This window comes from Pezoporus wallicus, unplaced genomic scaffold (assembly GCF_028554395.1).
Source record: "Pezoporus wallicus isolate ANWC-B61680 ecotype Strahan unplaced genomic scaffold, APGP_CSIRO_Pwel_v1 contig_6401, whole genome shotgun sequence".
NCBI lineage: Eukaryota > Metazoa > Chordata > Aves > Psittaciformes > Psittacidae > Pezoporus > Pezoporus wallicus.
In genome coordinates this window covers 2223123-2241170 of record NW_026638608.1, presented here as the reverse complement: position 1 = coordinate 2241170, position 18048 = coordinate 2223123, and the positions used below count along the sequence as shown (strand labels likewise).

At 50.3% G+C, this 18048-nt stretch overlaps 2 protein-coding genes across 5 annotated transcripts in view; both read right to left on the bottom strand.

Moving 5' to 3' along the window:
• Positions 1-5823: 5823 nt before the first annotated feature.
• Positions 5824-7671, bottom strand: PLA2G1B (phospholipase A2 group IB). Its single transcript, XM_057411341.1, has 4 exons — positions 7549-7671; positions 7321-7480; positions 6485-6612; positions 5824-5958 (listed from the first exon to the last, which is right to left on the bottom strand). Exons 1-4 carry the CDS (start codon positions 7580-7582, stop codon positions 5837-5839), a joined length of 444 nt encoding a protein of 147 aa, XP_057267324.1. The 5' UTR covers positions 7583-7671; the 3' UTR covers positions 5824-5836.
• Positions 7672-9860: 2189 nt separating this feature from the next.
• Positions 9861-18048, bottom strand: part of MSI1 (musashi RNA binding protein 1) — a 30882-nt gene continuing 22694 nt past the window's right edge. For 3 of the 4 annotated variants that reach the window (XM_057411274.1, XM_057411276.1, XM_057411277.1), the window contains 5 exons: positions 16857-16913; positions 13896-13964; positions 13602-13774; positions 13100-13165; positions 9861-12182 (listed from right to left, as the gene is read on the bottom strand). In XM_057411274.1, the coding sequence (XP_057267257.1) occupies positions 13124-13165; positions 13602-13774; positions 13896-13964; positions 16857-16913 (341 nt within the window). In that variant the 3' untranslated portion in view covers positions 9861-12182; positions 13100-13123. The remainder of the gene's footprint in view (positions 12183-13099; positions 13166-13601; positions 13775-13895; positions 13965-16856; positions 16914-18048) is intronic. The other variant, XM_057411275.1, reaches the window with a different exon arrangement.

The window sequence follows — 18048 nt, the reverse complement described above, 5'->3', positions numbered from 1 at the left end:
CATAAAGGGGAATACTAACCTCCATTTACTGGGTTGCACACAGCCAAATGGGTTGAAGACAATTCCAAAAGCTCTGACGGATTTATGGTGATTGGCCCTTTCAGTCAGAGGGAAATCTGGAGCTGTGAAAAGCCGATCAAAGAGGAAAGGTTTTAAAGGCAGTTGATGAAACATGGAGCTCACATGTCGTGAAAACCACCAAAAAAATTCCAGGAAATAAGATTTAGTGGTGCCCTGCAAAATGGAAGATAAATCAGATGTCTTGCAAAGCAAGGAAATATGTTTCTGCTGTAGAGACTTGCAATTGTAGTGTTTTCTGCTCAGGTGGTGATAAAAAAAGAGGCATATGCAATACTATACCCAGCAGAAAAACAGATGATCTGGGTTAATACCTTCTAAAAAGTCCACAGAATATCAGCCACCTTTCTGTGCTTTCCCTGAACTTCTGTAATTCATGCTGGCCATTCCCATGGAGAGAAGCCTTTGGGAGCAGCAACGAAGGCTGCAGGGCCATTTCAGCAAGGTGTGGGCTGGACCCTCCTCTGCCAGCACCCTCCAGTGACCAGAACCCATAACACTGAAGGCCTTTCCCTCTCCAGCTTCTCCTATTACACTTAACCGTCTGCTGAACTAGTTTACTATATGCTCTCAGGCTGTTACCAAACCCATAATACCACAGTACTTGCAAACAGCATTTAGCAGACAAATCATCTCAAATACTTTATACAGAAGGAGGTATAGCTCCTTCTCCATAATGGGCAGAGAAAGCCTTGCCCTGCTTTTATGGCACATACTATTGGGATGCAGAAGAACTGGAGTCAGTCTTACTGGTCACTAAAACAACACTACCGTTTGGTGCATTGGGGAAGGGAGCAGAAGTCCTCTCAGCAGGCTTTTACCCACCTCCCGCATGCAGATACAGTGTGAGGGAAGCATATGCTAGTCATAGGCCAAAGCACAGGAAACAAGTGACCTACAAGTGAACCAGTTCAAGGAGATAAGCCTGCATGACAGAGCAATTAAATCAACAGAATATCTAGGTTCTTTCTAGGCAGACTTAAGCAGTTCAGCTCAATGGGGCACAGGCAGCTGAGCATCTAAGCACTTGCTCAGCAAACCCTCACATTTAGGAAGCCAGGTTCATGGCTTGTACACACTGTTGCAAGCCATCACTTCTGCTCCCTCACTTGTAATAGTCTCCACTGATGCTCAGTTCTGTTCACACTGTCTTAAAAAGACTTCTGCCTATTAAACTGGAATAAATAGCATGCATGTACAAAAAGCCACAGCAGAAACAGTATTTCTATTTGTATTGAACTTGCTCTTTTCTCTCCAGGTGGCAAAAGAGCATCTAGCTCTATGAGCAAGTATGTTTTAGTAGACATAAGCAGTCTGACACAATCCAGAAAGTCACAAAAAATGTCAGAGACAAGCTGGGTAAAGTTTTTGAGTTCCAGTCTTCAATAAACAGTCACTGGTCTCTCAAAAATGCCATGAAAGAAAGTATTCTGAGCCTTGTTCCTATCTCCATACTGCCTGTCTTTCCAAGGACCACTCTCCACAACAAAACAGGGTAAGAGAGGGTGACCTAAGAGACATATATGGTCCCCATTCCTATGCCAGCAGCACTGGAATCCCACACCCTTGGCATCCCACCAGCAGGCCCAGCCACCAGACCAAATGCATGACAAAATCTGTGGAGCACTCACTTTGATAGCTGCTTATTTCACTTGATACCAGCAGAGCAGTGACTGGCTTTGAGGGTTTTTGCACATCACAGACTTCTCTATGTCTAGCACAGCTGGCTATTCCTATACTCCAGCTTGGTGGGCTACAGGAGATTTTTGGTGTTGTGCACACATTGTAAGCAGTGTGGTTTCTCACATTATGCATACAGGTGGTGTCCAAGGAGCTGCAGGGTAGTGACACTCTCAACAGGAGCTGGGCCAATCAGGAGAGTGGAGAGGAAGTGGATCAGGCCCCAGAGAGGAGAGACGCAGGGAAAAGCAGCTCTGCAACAGCTGGCATATGAACCACACAGGATCTGATTTATTTCACTATGAGGGCCTTGCCCCACTGACCCAAACTGCAGGAACAGTCAGTACTGAAGAGGGATAATTGTCCAATTTCTTAGAGGCTTATATATACCCCCTATATGGCCTGGAAACTAAAAATCAGGCTTCGACCTGGGGCCAGAGAAGAAAATACTGAACAGAGACCTAAGTTCTTCTTCTAACTCAAGGAATTTTTGATACAGACTTCAATAGCAGTAAATTCTCCCTCTGAAATGAAAATCAAAGTAGTATTTTCAACTCAATGGTTTGCCGCCCCCTTCACCGGGTGTGTTTTATTCTGTGCCTTGTTTGTGGAACACTAGCAGTAAGTGCTTTCAAAATGCTGCATATTTATTACTCAAACATTCTTCCATCTATTCTAATAAACATTGCTGCTCTAACAGATGCATATTCTTTACGTCTCTTATTTTCTGGGGCACCCAGCCCCAGAGGCCACAGGATAACCAAGAGGCACGCAGAGGAATCAAAGTGAAGAAGGAAACTTTGGTAGTGCTGCCCAGGGGGCAGGGCACTAGGCTTGGAAGGATGAGACCAGAGTGAACTCCCAGTCCTTTGATTAATCCTGAAGTCACACTGTGACATTCAGAAAGGCACTTTGCCTCTCTGCATCTGTTCTCCACATTGCAATAGACATAATACTGTGGCCCATGCCTTTCCTGAGGTTTACTAAGAAAAAGCACGAAAGACATGGTAGATAAACAGTACCACTATTCTGCCCCAGGTCTTTCCTGAATGATCAGGAATAAAACTGCTTTAGGAAAGTGAAAGACAGGGTCAAGCCAGTTGGGGTTTAAAACCACTCTTCCAGATACAGATGATATCTGCAGTTCAGAGTGCAGCACCCTGATCCTCTCTCTTCCCATTAAGGAAAGATACAAAATTACCACATTCTGCATTTTTTCTTTTCTGCATCACTAAAAAGACAGTGGCAGAGAAGAAGAGCTGAGCCTGAGAGGAAGAGCAACAGTACAAGTGTCTGCTATTGGTCTCCAGGCCCAAATAGAAACTGAAACACGCTCATTACCATGAGCATAGTTGTTTGCAATCTGCATGTCTTGTCTCAGAAGCACTTTGTCTTTCATCTCTGCAACACCCATAGAGTTACAGTAATTCAGGTCTCTCTGCAGAGCCCGAAAAATCTTGGCCTGGAAAACAACAATAGAGAAAAGAAAGATAAGAGACTAGGACTTCACTTCTGCAACACAGGGCCATCATCCCCCCAACATCTCACACACCGGCTGTGGGGGTGTGTGTAGGGTTTCAGAGCTCCCATGCTTGCAGAGCACCTGGTATTTGAGGCGCTCTGCTTCTGGCCTTGAAACAGAAACACAGACCAGGATGGCAAAAGATCTTCGCATTTGTACTCCCCACAAGCAGGCAGTAAGTCAGTTAAAGCAATCACTGGCCTGCTCTGAGGCTCTGGCCACAACATTCCTGAAGAGCCACTTTGCACAACCCCTTCAGCCTCCCCAGCTGCACCATTTATTAGGGCCTCTCACTTTACATGATGTGGGAGGATTCCCTGTCTATGGGCTGGCTCAGGGGGACTGTTTAAATTTACAGTTAGGTCCTTTGCACTGCTAAAGTGACATGTAAATGTGAAACATCATCAAGGGACTAAACATAAGTGCAGGCTTATAAAAACCTGTATGGAGTCAGACCTAGAGAGTGAATTGGTGCCTTCACCTACCCATTGAGCTTAGTTAGGGAAGGCCAGCATGGCCCAAATGCTGGATACCAGGACATATACTACTCACCTCAAATCTAGAGAATTCCTACTACAAGGAAAAATTTATACCAATAGTTTCTGACATGCTGCACCTCAGCTCTTCCCTGCTTGTGATGACAGAGCTCGAAAGGGCCATGTTTCTTCTAGTAATGGTATTTTACTTTTTTCTCTACAATGGGATTTATTATTTATCCCTACAAAGATATTTCAGTAACATTCACTCAGGACCTTTACTATTTTACAAACAGTTGAGGACAGGAGACCTCATCTTGCACTTCCAGCTGTAGGAATGATTCATCTAAGCCAATGGTGGGAGTGCAGCCAGCATCCTCAGGATTGCTGTGTAGGACCCCAAAAGCTCAGTATCTCCAGGAAATTAAAACATTTTGTACAGTTTTGTACACAAACACCCAAGGAAAAATATGCAATGAATATTGGTATAAAACTAGGACTCAATCTGCCTGAAGACAGAGTACCCAGCTGAGACACACACTTTTTGTAAGAGGACAAAAAAGTGCAATTCACCATCTCATTATCATCCCAATGCCCTGAAAAAATCCCATGACCTTCACAAGGGAAGCATTGCGAGTACCTTCAAATAAGATATCAAGCCAGCTGCTTCCTTCTCCATCTGTTTCTGATTTCTCAGGGCCCTCTTGCAGATCCTTGGGTTCTGCTCCATGTCTTGAGTACAGTTCACGCAGGCATTGCTAGGTGTAGGACAAGGACTGCTCCTCAAATTCCTCTAATGAAATCAGCTTGCAAAATGATACACTGAGGGGATACTCATCAAACTCATCCAAGGTCTCCATCCTGTACCTGATCAAAGATGACAGGGTGGGCTGTATGCTATTCTCCAGCTGGTGGAAGCAAGAGAGCTGTTTCCTGGTGATGAAGCATGGCCTTCCTCCTGCCCTGTCAGGAAGCTGGGTCACAACAGCCCCTGCTACAGCTCACCAACACCTTCCTGAAAGCCTCTGCCAGCAAAACCACCTTTGTAGTGTGACAGGACTAAGTCTGGGTGGAAACTTTGGCACAGGACCCTGTCAGGGCAGGAAAACTGGGGTAGATATGGTCCTTTAGAGAGGCTCCCTGCCCTCCTCTGGTTTCCAGGACAACGTCTCCCCTTTCCCTCCAGCTCCTGAGGACGCACAGCGCTAGACAGGCACAGGCCTCTCTCATAAGGGTCTCCCAGAGCAGCTAACAGCCAGAGGCTCAAGCCCCTCACACAGCCATACCCCGAGGGATACACACCCCCAAGAGGGGCAGCAGCGCGGTAGCCGACACGGGGGCAGCCCGAGGGGCAGCGGCTGTGCTCCACGCTTCCCGGGAGGGCAGACCTGAAGAGACCCTGGCAAGGGTAAGCAGCCGCTGGGCCGCAGGTACCTTAGAAGAGAGCGCGGCCCCACGGGTACCTCAGAGGGGAGCGCGGCCCCGCGGGTACCTCGGGGGGGGAGCGCGGCCCCGCGGGTACCTCAGGGGGGGAGCGCGGCCCCGCCGGTACCTCAGGGGGGGAGCGCGGCCCCGCCGGTACCTCAGGGGGGAGCGCGGCCCCGCGGGTACCTCAGAGGGAAGCGCGGCCCCGCCGGTACCTCAGGGGGGGAGCGCGGTCCCGCCGGTACCTCAGAGGGGAGCGCGGCCCCGCCGGTACCTCAGGGGGGAGCGCGGCCCCGCGGGTACCTCAGGGGGGGAGCGCGGCCCCGCCGGTACCTCAGAGGGGAGCGCGGCCCCGCCGGTACCTCAGGGGGGAGCGCGGCCCCGCCGGTACCTCAGGGGGGAGCGCGGCCCCGCCGGTACCTCAGCGGAGGTGGCGGGGCCGCGCAGGGAGGCGGGGCTGCCCCGCGGGACGCACCTGCTCCCGCCGCCCGCTCCCATTGGCCAATCAGAGAGCGCGGGGCGGGGCCGCCGCAGCGGGCCGTCGGCAGAGACACGCCCCCATTCCCCCCCCGCCATCCCCAGGCGCTCCCTCAGCGCGGCGCAGCGAGGCCCGCGGGCGTTGCAAGGTGTTTATTGCGGTGGGAACGGCCCGGCGCTAGCGGCAGTACCGCTCCGTGTCCAGCCTGCTGTGCTCGGGGTGGTAGGTGGCCGTGGCGAAGCACATGGCGGCGGCGCGGTCGCAGTTGCAGATGAACATCTCGCACTCGTTGTTGCTGCCTGCAGGAGAGAGCAGGAGCGGTCAGACCCGCAGCTCCTCCCTTCGGCAGCCATGGCGGTACCTTTGTGCTGCCGGGGCGCAGCCCTCCCGCTGCTGCCGTCGGTTTGGGGGTGCGACCGCAAAACTGAGCCAGACCCCCTCTTCTCCTTCCCTGCAGGCCTTTGCCAGCCTATCCGCTGTTCATCCCCATTCCAGTGCCCTTGGAAAGCTCCACCATTACATTAGGGATGTGACTTCCCAGTTAGCACGCCGATCTCTTAACTACTGCATTAAAGGACTAGCAGAAAAGTGCCACTCAATCCCCTGAAGAGGGGACAACTTTCCCTATGTGCTGATACCATATATCTTAATAAACTTGGAACTGTGTGGTAGATGGACTGTGTGAGGTGCCCTGTGTCTAACAACCAACCCCCTGGCAGGGACTTGCCCAGCGCCATCGTGCCACAGAAGTGTGGAGTGTAATAGCCCCATTCCTTCAGAAGAGAGGCTGGAGTGATGGTTGGAGTGATGTGGAAGTGGACATACTTTTACATGTAATCTGCCCGCTGGAGCAGCTGAAGCTGTATGAATTTGTGTAGGGGTTGTCCACCAGGAATCTGCAGGCTTCTAGTTTCTTTGCCTGCGAGTAGCAGTTATCATGTACTTGGCAGCACCTAGAAAACAAGGAGGGAAAGGTCAGAAAATACCAGAAACACATCTGAACTGTAAGACACGTAAATACACTGATACTGCTTTGACTAGACTAGTCACTGAACACAAAAAGAGATACTCATTGGTAGGAGGGCAGATACAAAGGATCTCAAAGGGGCACAGTTCTGCCAGCTAATGCTCCAGGAGGTGCCTGATACACATCTACTGAGTGGAACATCTTTACGGTTGTCTGCTGGGCACTAGGAAAGCAAAAGCCAGCATTTACCCTATGTGCCCTATCGGTGCCAGGTCACTGAAGAGCTGACAGCCAGCACAACTCACTGCGTCCTGGCCATCAGACTTGGGTGATCTCTAAACTGCCTATGCTGCTGCTTAGTGTTTTACAGCTCAGCCCTGCAGGTGTTGGTTGCTGTGCATGGAGCAGTGGGAGCAGAGCTGCATCCAGGCTCCTGGCCCAGCACTGCTGCATTAAAAAGAGCTGGAATAAGTGCAGCATAACTGCCACAGAAAACAGAGTTATTTGGATTATATTTTATCTTAGTAATACTGCATCAAGGTGTGAGACTGCACGTCTGTTTTTCCTTGAATCGGTCTTTGGGAGAGAGCTTCATTCACAGCAGCCAGAGAGTTGGGTGAACATTTATAGACAGGGCCAGAACCATGAAAGCATAAGGAAGGAAAGGGGTTTGTAAAAGCGGAGTCCTACGAACCTGTCAAGGTCATCCACCGGTGTTCCGCTGCCTCCCAAGCCGCAGTAGCAGCCATAGTCAGCAAGTTCCAGCAGAGGACGGCTGTCCGGCATGGTGCACTTGATCATGCTGCGGAACTCCCACACGGCCCGGGATAAGCCGGCACCGCTGGCTGCACCCACTGGGAAAAGACACAAAGGTTAGAGTGAGGAACGGTGTAACCAGTCCCGGCGAGTGCCACCTACCCACCAGACAGCACGAGGAGCAGGACCAGGGACTTCATTCTCAGAGGACTTGGTGGAGAGGCTGGTGCTGAAGAAAGTTGGGGTTTTATACAAGCAGCTCACCTTGACATGGGTATGAGATAAGCAAGCCATTATTTATGTTACTAAATGCAGGCTCCTTCCTTCGGAAGGCTGTGGACAGCAGGTTGTGACTTGACCAGTTGAAGGCCAGGGTAGTTAAATCTGTGAAAGCCAAGAAGGCAAATATTTGCTTTCTGGATTCTTGCTATCAAATTCTTCTAATGCTACTATTAGAAGCCAGCCTGAAAGTGAAAGATCTGGACATTTTTAAGGACTCTCTACTCAACAACAGTAGCAGTGTGGTAGTTATGTTGGAAATTGCTGGCACACACCATTAACAATCCTGCTAACACTGTCATCTTCTTTTATGGTGTCCCACTTAACCGGTTAATGCTGTATTTATCTATGGATTCTCCTTGCCTAATTCAGAGAACAGAGTACAAGTCATCCACTCACCCCAAATGACTATTTAGCATAAGCTGAACTGAAAAAAAACCCCAAACTTTTTTATACTTTGAAACCATAGAGGAGATGGAGGTACTACTAGGCGTGAAACAAAGGCAACCTGGAAAGCCTCTGTGTCGGGCTTACACAAGGAGTAGTGCCTGGGTTTGCATGACTGTAAGAGAATTACACTGGAATTGAACTGGGCTTAGAAGTTTCAACACACAGTGGACTCAGGTTAGAGACAGCAGTTTCTCCACCACCAATGCAGAACTCAGTCAGGCCCTTTGGTTCTTCTCTATGCCAAGGCATGAGGCAAGCTGGGAACATTGAAAGATCAAAAAACGGGTAAGAAAAAGCTTTCTGGAGTCAGCAGGGGGCAAGTTCAAACACTGCACTTGCGTTTAGAGCCCAGAGGATCTAACACTGTCAAGGCTACAGGCTTGGCATTTTGACACACTCAAGATACAGATCCTAGACAGCTCACTTGATAGCACCAAAAATACCTTCCATTTTTCAGAGCGGAGGAAGAGGCAAAGCCCACATTTCCACAACAGCCTAATAAACCAGAGAGCTTATTCAGGAGACCTGGGGTCCGCCACCCTTCAGTAGGTTCAGATGCACATTTCTGTAAGGGTCTGTAACTATGCTAGGGTGCCCATAACATCCATGGGATGTTGACATGTCCATAGGACATCTAGTTAAAGCTAGACATGCAACATTCTAACATTTTTGCTCTCTCCTAAGCTCTTTTTCTCTGGTATTCCCCACTTAGAGGTTACCTAAAGCCAAACAGATGCTGCATTACAGAGTCAAGATTCTCATATCGTAATAGAACACTGAGCACACATTAAAGGCTGTGGTAAAGGACAGTCTGTATCACAGCTCAGAGAAAAGAATTTCATCTTTTGCCCACAGATCAACCTGCTGACTTTCCCTTCAATACCCACTGAAGGGTTTTCTTTCTCCTTTGCTGCTTTGGCCACCTTTACTCTTTTTAGAATTATTATTTCTCTGTTCTCCTACCTATGAACCTTAAGACCCTGGTTCCTCTTCCCTCACTTCTCAACGTCCAATTTATTATTGATATTGCAAAAAACCTTCCAATAAACTGGCTTTTTTTAAGTCACAAAGCAAAAAAACCTGCTGTATCTTGGCTTTCACTCATTTGTATTCAACCAGAGGATCACCAGGTGTGGGAAAGTGGCCGTGTGAGCATTATTAGAATGCCTCCTGAGAAAAATCCCAGCAGGGAAAAGCTTTTCACCAATGCTATTTTTGGCTTCCCCCAACCTGTGCTGCATACCAAGCCTCTGGTCCTTGGTATGCTTGTGAAGACATCCCAACTTACAGCTGGTTCCTAAACTTACAGGGTTGAGCCTTAAGGTATTTTTAAGACTTGTCTGTATTTAAGACCTGCTGTGCAGGGTTCCCTGCTATTTCACACTGTCACAATTCACCTTCCTCTTGCAGGGCTGTCTGTTAAGGACTTTTCTTCCCTTCCCATCTCCACATTTTACTGTCTTGGATCAAGCCTCCTTGGTCCACCAAACTGCCGAGCACCACAGTAGCTTCTCCCTTCTTCAATCTACATGTATCCATACAAAACCTCTGGAACATAAAGAAGAGACATGATCTGTTAAAACCAGACCTGCCGCATATCAGAAACTGGGCCACTCCAAAGACTGGGAGCAGAAGAGAGAGCCCTGCCTGGGGCTTTTATCCTAATAGCAGGATGCGAGTCTGGCTAGGTCTAAGTTCACCTGAGATGTCCATGCGAAAACCTCCCACCCCCAAATAATGACAGAGAAGGACAGTTTTCAAATAATTTATTAGGAATTTAAAACTGAAATCTGGAAAAAGGGTTACAGGTGTGGAGAGAACAAACACGGGAGTGTAATAACTTACTGGCTTAAAAACACAGCTTTTATTCCTTTAAAAAAAATGCCCACCCTGAAACCGGAGCCCCAGTCTCCAGGCAGCGGCAGCACTGGCCAGAGAGTGATCACAGCCCAGCAGCAGCACAACTGGCCTTGGATGTCTGGAGGGGGCACGGAAGCAGCTCAGCGCGTCTATCAAAGAGAGAGGAAAGCGCTGTCCGCAGACCCAAATTTGAAGTATATAGAATAAAAATAAACCCAATAAAATGCAGCTCTTCTTTAATTAGGAAATATTTAAAAAAACAGACATACAGACTCTTGTCTCAGTAACAAAAATTATTGCTTTGTGTTTTCAGTACTGATCTGTTACGTACCCTCTTTACCTAAACAGAACTCTCCAAACACATCGCCTGGGTCAGGACAAGCTCTGGCAGACAGGGAAAGGATGGAAGTGAAGAGGACCCTGTGAGCACAGTGGCCCTCCCAGTCCTTCCCTAAATGCCCTTCTCCCTTACAGGGGCTCAGTTTGGGGGAAGAGAGGGAATGATTTTTAAAACTTAAGATGAAGCTGTTATTTCCCTGGGAAAAGAGTTTGGCTGCATCTTAATGAAAGGCTTAATCACCCCCCTTAACAAGGTCTTTGGTTCACTGAAATCCAGACCCAAACCTGCCCCGTGTACTGCTGCTGGAGACCTCCCCTGGCACAGTGTTTGTTAGCAGGGGCCTGGATCACACCAGGGGAAGCCCCAGCAGGTTCTGGAGAAGGGACCAGCTCACCCCTGGCACAGGAAGGGACAAATTCCCACAGTCTTTAGAACACAGAGTAAAGCAAACGGGAAGCTGCAATTCTATAATTCATATAATCCCTGAGAAGCCCTTAACCCGCCCCCAAATCACCACCCTAATGCTTTCCTCCCCCATTAATGACTCCCCAGCCCAGCGCCCTGCCCTTCAGAGAACAACCACCCAAACCTCCCCCTGGCCCTGGCTGAAACCCATTCCAATACCCTCACCTCCAGAGGAGGAGCCCCTTCCCAGGAAATCTTGACACAAGCGATAGCATTTGGAGAGTGAATTCCTTTCAAAGTAACCAAGACAAGCAATGGCGTTAAAGCCCTTTACCTAAAGCCAAGCCAGAGGCTGGCACTACGGAGCCCAGTGATGGAGTCTGTACATCGAGCAATTGGAAGCAGCTTTAACCCGCTCAGCAAACCAGCCGATGGCTGGTACGTTTCACCCCCCCACCCCCCCTTTCATCTCAACAGAGGTCTTAAAATCTTACAGTAAAAGGTGTACAAAAAAAGAACGGAGTCCTGTCAGGATTCTGCTGGAGAGTATTGCTCACGCTGCGGCACCAGGTCCAGGACCTGGTGCTGCTCCTGGGAGCCAGGCTGCAGGCAGCAGCCAGGTTCAGCTCACAATATTTACATATTATACAGGAGGAGAAAGAAAACCCCACAGAAAACTAAACCTAAGGAAAAAAAAAAAACAAAACAACCCAAAAACCCCCAAGCTCTTTCAGCTGTAAGGATAGTGTTTCTCACTTAGCAAAATATACATTTGTTCTGTTCCATAGCCGTGTCCAACGCGTTCGGATCCTTGGAGTTTCACACTTTTCAAAGCCTCACATTTACAAAACAGAAACAATTAAAAACAGTTTCTTTAAAAAAAAAAAAATAGAAATACAGCAGTTCCTCTCTGCCTTTGCTCTCTCTGCGTCTCTTCTCTTCCCTTCAGAACTGCATTCTTGTCACATACCGTGCTTTAAAAACACTGACGACAACAACAACAGAGTCGAAAATATTCCAAACAGTTTCAAAGCCAAATAAAAATACTCCTCAATAAAAACTACCTAACACAATCACAAAGCCAATTCATAAAATAGGTCTACTAGCTCGGGAAAGAGCAAACAACAAAAAGAAGGGGTAAGGGCCCCCCCCTCCCCCCCAAAGATACAAAAATAAAATAAAAAAATAAACCTAACCACTACTAAAATAAATAAAAGAAGAATCAGTGGGCTGGGGGCAGGGGGGGAAGCGTAAACCGTCGGTGGTTAGTAAGAAAGCGAGATGATCTCCTTGGGTTCAGTCCAGTGTGGTCTGGTCAAGGGCAGAGATCAGGGCAGGGCGGCAGGAGCCTGGCAGCCAGCCGGCAGTGTGCAGTTTGATTCAAGAAAAAGGTAACCTTGGCTCATCCCCCGAGGCTCACCCCATCCTCCAGCCGCTCGCTGTCCTCGGTTAGGTCACTGGGGAATCTGCGGGACACAGCAGGGGAGGGAAGCGACGGGATCGAGAACAACCAACAGCTTTTCTCGTGGGGTGTTCTCCCGGTGTGATCTCACAGAAACACGCAGCACCCAAACTTGCCCCAGCACAGGCTTGCCCTGCATCGCATGGGCACAGGGATGGGGCACAGCAGAGATGCTTCCACCTTTAATAGTGGAACAAGGCCCCACATGCTGCACAGCCTGCCTGGGCCTGTGGCACTGCTGGCCCCCGGGAGGCCTGTGACCTGCCAGGGTCCAGCCGCTTCTCCAGCGCTCCTGGAGTGTCCTGTTGGGACACTGCTTCCTGCAAGGTTTTGCCCTCCTTACTGAAAAGCTGGCAAAGGGGGTTAATTCATTTTCATCTTAAGCTAGCTAACTTGCAAAGCAAACAGAGACCATCCCACCAGCTCCCTCTGAAGCCCATCCGAGGAGCAGAAACAGAACTGATCAGACTCAGATTTTCCTTCTGCCCTTCTCCTAGGCAGGAGAGGAAAAACCTCAATCCCACCTCAATCCTGGGAGACAGGGATCTCAGCAGCAGTGAGAACAACCAGCTGCATGGAGGAGGCTTCCCCAGCCATGCAAGCGAGCCAAGCTTGTCCCTCAGGACCACTACTGCGTTGTGATTCTGGCCAACCCTGCAGACCTTTCCTCTTTCGGTGCTCCTGTTTCCATCCTCTTTGTACCCAGACACTAGGTGACCTCTGCAGCACTCCCAGCTTGAGAAGCATAAAGCAAAAACTCAACCTACAAGCTGCTGGTGCAGAAGGGAGCCCAGGCTGGGCACAGAACTCCTCCTGCACGCTGGGTCAGGCCAGGAAGCATCGCAGCAGCACCCAGAGTGCCCAAACACAGGGGCCAGCTCAGAACTTCTCTCATTACCCGTTCCTGTTTGAAGCTCTTACCTCCTGCCTCCTTGGTCCCCAGCTTCAGTGATACCCATTGGTAAAAGCTGTTGCAATCAAGGGACCCTGTGAAAAGAGTTAAAACCCCACTCTTAAGAAGTGAAGCATTACGACCACATATCCAGTTATGCTGGGAAGGCTGGTTTCAGTTGGAGGTGCTGCACCTAAAGAGCGTAACACCCTGCATCAGGGCCAAGATGAGCTCTTAGGAAGTCTGGGCCAGATCAGGGAAAGGTCTGGAAGTGAAGACCTTGAACGGTCAGGGAAAGCCAGCGGAGACCAGGGACACGAGCTCCAAGTGAACTGCTGCATTCTGCACTGTCCACCTGTGCTCTGGGCTCACCAGCAGTATAGCAAATGCTGTGGCAGGTGATGTTTCTTAACCAGAAAGCAGGCTGTGGGCTGAGAGCTGCCCACCTCCATCACCCCGTGGAGATGCAGCCCCTTCCCTGGCCATGCCACTTTCCATCTTCCTCCCCAGATCCTGGCAGAGAACACTCACCCCTAGGCTGTGGCCAAAGCCGGTGCTCGGGGCTGGACTGGCAGCACTGATGTAACTGCTGACCCCTGAGTCCTGGTTGGCGGCTCCATAAAGCTCTGCCATCGGCCCGGGGCTGGTGGTGCCCAGAAATCCACCGGTGCGACTGGGGGTGGAGCCTACAGGAGGCAGCAGAACTACAGAGTGAAGATCCCAAAAGTGCAACCCCGTTCCCACCCCCCTCCCGCAGCCCATTGCAAACCTCCGTGACCGGACACTGTGACCGGGCACTGCGCTGGGGGGGAAGGTGGCAGTTACCTGTCCCTCGCACCACGGCTGCCGCAGCGGCTGCTGCTGCCATGGGTCCATACGCAGTGAGGGGGATTGCTGGAAAAGAAGAAACAGGCTCTTGAGGGGCACTGTGGCTGTGGGGAGCCCTCCTCAACAGGAGCCTTCATCTCCTGCTGCGAAATACCAGCCCCACGCAGACGTATCAGCTTAGGGCATCACACAGACACCAAAGGCTGACAATAAGGAAGTGCACAGCTTGCATTTATTGGGACCCTTTTGCACAGTGAATGTCCTGGGGAACGCACTGGCTATGCTCTGCTAAGCCCACATCCTAGTGCAGATGAGGGCACGATGTGGGAGAGCTGAACCAAAAGTGGGCAAATTCAGATGTATCCTGTCACTACTTAGCTTGTAAAATGCAGTTAATCTGAAGCTACAGATCCAGACTTTGGCTGTAAAGGTGAAGAAAGGCAGCAGCTCAGGGACAGCAGCTGTCAGCTCAGTGTCCCAAGTCTCAGCCCCTCCTCTCCATCCCTTGGTAGTATTCTTGAATAACAGTTTAATAGCCTCTTTCTCCTGATTTCTCTGCTCAAGACACACCATCCTCTGAGTTTTGCTCCGGAACGGTTCAAACCCTTGCTGTTCATTGCAGAAGAAAAGAAAACATATACCTAGGGAGCAGGAACTAGAAATGGCTTAATTGAAACGGTAAGTCTTAATTTATATGTAGCAGTTCCAATTCCCAACTCTACTGCCGCAGGCATCCAGCCCTCAGGGCAGGAGGCATCTAGCCAGTATGTTTCTCTTTGCCCTTAAAATGACTGGGTCAGCATTTCATGCTTGAATGTGAAATTCACTGTGATGCTGTTTAGAGCACCATAAAAAGAGGTCAGAACAAATCAATCGCGTTAAGGCTGAAACTCAGACTAGCTTAGGAGGGAATATTTAGTAGCAGGCACCAGCCTGTTTCAAGTCAACGTCATAGGAGGCTTATATCTGGGTTAGCTGCTCATTACAGGCCCTGGGCCAATGTGAGCATGTTGCTGCTTCGTATCACCCCCAAAGATGCTGTTCCATGGAGGAAAGGCTGCTGACAGCCACCCTCTTGCCCCATCATTGCTTCAAGTCTCCGACACACAGCTAAATTAATGTGGCCAGGTCCTCCTGAAAAAGACTGCAGCTCTTTTTTCCAAGTAAAAACCCTTCTTGCCTTTGCAGTCTATCTACTGAGACACCAGGTTAGCACCTGCATGTGAGCTCCCTGTGTGTTGGAGAAATCATTTCTGCTTGTGCCAGCCCCTCATCCCAGTTCCACTTGCCAAGCCCATGAAGCGCAGCCCATTGACACGCACGCACCCACTTGAAGGCACAAGGGCCCTCGAGCACTGCACAGCTCGCTGGGCCTTTGTAGGAGCAAAGGAGGCTCTGCCCTTCATGGGACCAACTCCAGCCTATACATGGGAACTGCAGCTCTGTGCCTGGCTAAGAGGCTGCACAGGGGCTGTTTAACAGTAGGTAAGCGTAGTGAGAAGGGAAGAATGCCACGATCCCCAGCTGGTCCTTCAGCAGACACTCAGGACTGTAAGCTGATGTGGCAACCAGCCAGGACAGCAGCATTAATAACTTCTTGTTGTACAGAGCCCTGGTGCACCCCAGCCACTGGTGACAGCCAGGCCCCGGGCAATTCACCTCTGCTAGCAAAAGCCACAGTGCTGGCAGGGGTGGGCCCCAGAGGGAAAAGGACTTGTGCCAAGTGACCAACGTTCCTCTACAGATTTTAGGGGGTTTACTTGAAAAACAGATGTGTAAATAAACAACTGGACCCACATCTCCTTTGCTTGGCAACCAAAAGGCTCAGAGGTGGGGGTCAGGTGTGTACACAGCTGCACACATAGTGTAAGGGAAGGGTTTTATGAACAGTGAGCTAGGATTCAGTCTCCCCCTACCTCAGTCAGGGACATTTCTTCATTGGTGGCTGCCAACCTCAGCATCCTCAGGAACAGACTCCCTGAGGATCAAGATGATTCTGTGCCACAGAAACTCCCTTTTAAGCCTGTTTGTACCACTAATGCCAGGAGAGCTTCCCAGGAAGCTTTTCCACACCCCCACTGCAGAGAGATTCAGACCCTGAAACAGGTGGGGGCAAGGAAGCGCTGGGAGAAGGAACACCACGGAGATGAGATGGCACATGGGGAGCAGAGGGCTACATGAAGCTGCTTTTCTACAACAAAAACCATGGACAGGACAGAGCTGGGGAAAACATGGCCATGGAAGGGGGAGCAGACAGAACAAGCATCACCTAGGGAGAACACACTGCACACAACCCAGGATCCAGAGGGTAGCTGCACTGCGAAGACACTGAGCCAGGACTAGCCTCTGAGGAATGGCTGCCTGTCCCCATTTCATTCCACAGTTCCCTATAAGCACTGCAAGACTTGTGTACCATGCTTGCTTCTGCTTGGGAAGCTCATGTGGGAGTAGCTGGTGAGCTGCACCAGCCAGAGTATGGAAAGCATTGCCTGCAGTCCCCCCTGCACAGGGAAATGGGATTAGAGCAACCAGGAGTGCCCCCATGCCCTCTCCCTCCTCCCAGCACTCCAAATCTTGTCCTTGCAGCAGCTCAGGTTAAGGTCATTTGTAGACCTCTGAGAAGTCCCCCTGCTCTCTGCAGTTTTCTGTATCTGGTTTACATCCAGCCTGGGGCAAGGAGCGAAAAACAAGGCAAGCAGCAGGAAATGCAATCTGAGGATTACAGGCCTTCATTTGGTATGACCTGCACTGCCCTTCTCAGAGGCAATACACATGGCTCTGATTGCCTCTCCATCTTCCCAGCCCCAGCTTTGAATGGAGCCCATACGGATGGCAGAGGAAACAAGGAACCCTTCCAGTGTAACTGCACCAGGCTGTGGAGCAGCGACACCACCGGAACAACCCAAAGTCCCCTTCTCCCCTTCCAGGCTGTGAGCGTAGGAAACGAGCGGGACTGACCTGTGAGCTCAGGGAGGACGGGGGCACTCGGGAGAGGGGTCCGCTCTACACGGAACTCTAAAAACGAAATGCAACACAGCTTAGGAACTGAGCAATGCCCCGAGGGAGACCCCACAGAGAGACAACAGCCAGGGTCTGCTGCGGGAGCAGCCTGTCACCAGGCCAGGGTCTTCTTTAAACTGATTTACAACTGTGCTGAAAGGTGCTGGACTCCTGCCCTGGAGACTGAAAGGATCCATTTATCTTTAGAATAAATCTCACTAAGGCACTGTGAGTGCAAGCTCCACCGTGCAGCCTCAGGTCTGCCCTGTAACACTGCTCTGTGACCCACCCAATCCAACCCATGGCTACAACGCCAGTGGGTGCTCAGTATGTGCCACCCTCATCTGGGCACGGGTTTACAATGAGGCACTTGAAGCCACTACAGGTGAGACCCATAAACTGGATTCATGAAGATCTTCCAGACACCTAGGAGGCAACAGCAACTTTCAGCCACAGTCAGCCTGGGCTTGCCTCAGGCAAAAAGGAAACTTCCCATTCCCAGCCCCTAACATCAAGACTTCATATATAAACCATCACACTGAGGGATGGAGGAAGGAAGGGATGCTCAGAGTTGCCACTTCTCTAGAAAACAGCAAGACAGTCTCTTCTCTGAGCATGCTCTGCCTCATTCCCCTGTCTCACAGAGAATGGGAGGGAGAAGAGGCCCCAGAGCAGCTGCAGCACAGCAGGTTCCAGCTATTGATCGCAAAATCCATGTTTTGAGCACATGGCCGTGTTTGGAGCTTGGAACCACCCAGTCTGGGGGGATCTGCAGCCCCCTACCCCAGCAGATGCTTTCTGGAAGCTGGGAGTTGCCCAGGCACTGTTCATAACCCAACTGCAGCGCTGCAGGCTGTGGTTTGGGTGCCTGGGTCCATGGAAAACCATGGTTTAAAATTCTGTGCTACTCTGAGAGTAGTGACAACTCTGGTAGAGAGACAGAGATACACAAAGGCAGCGAGACAGGCGGAGCTGCAGGGGCCCTTCTGTGTCACAGCAGCAGCCCTGCGGAGGGGCTAGCATAAGGGGAGTCAGAGCAGCCTTGGGCTTTTCCTGCCACTGGAGTGTGAGGATAATCCTAATGAAGGACAGGCTGTTCCCACCTATTCCAGGGATTCTCCCCTCCCCCTTCCACATCCACCTCCAATTT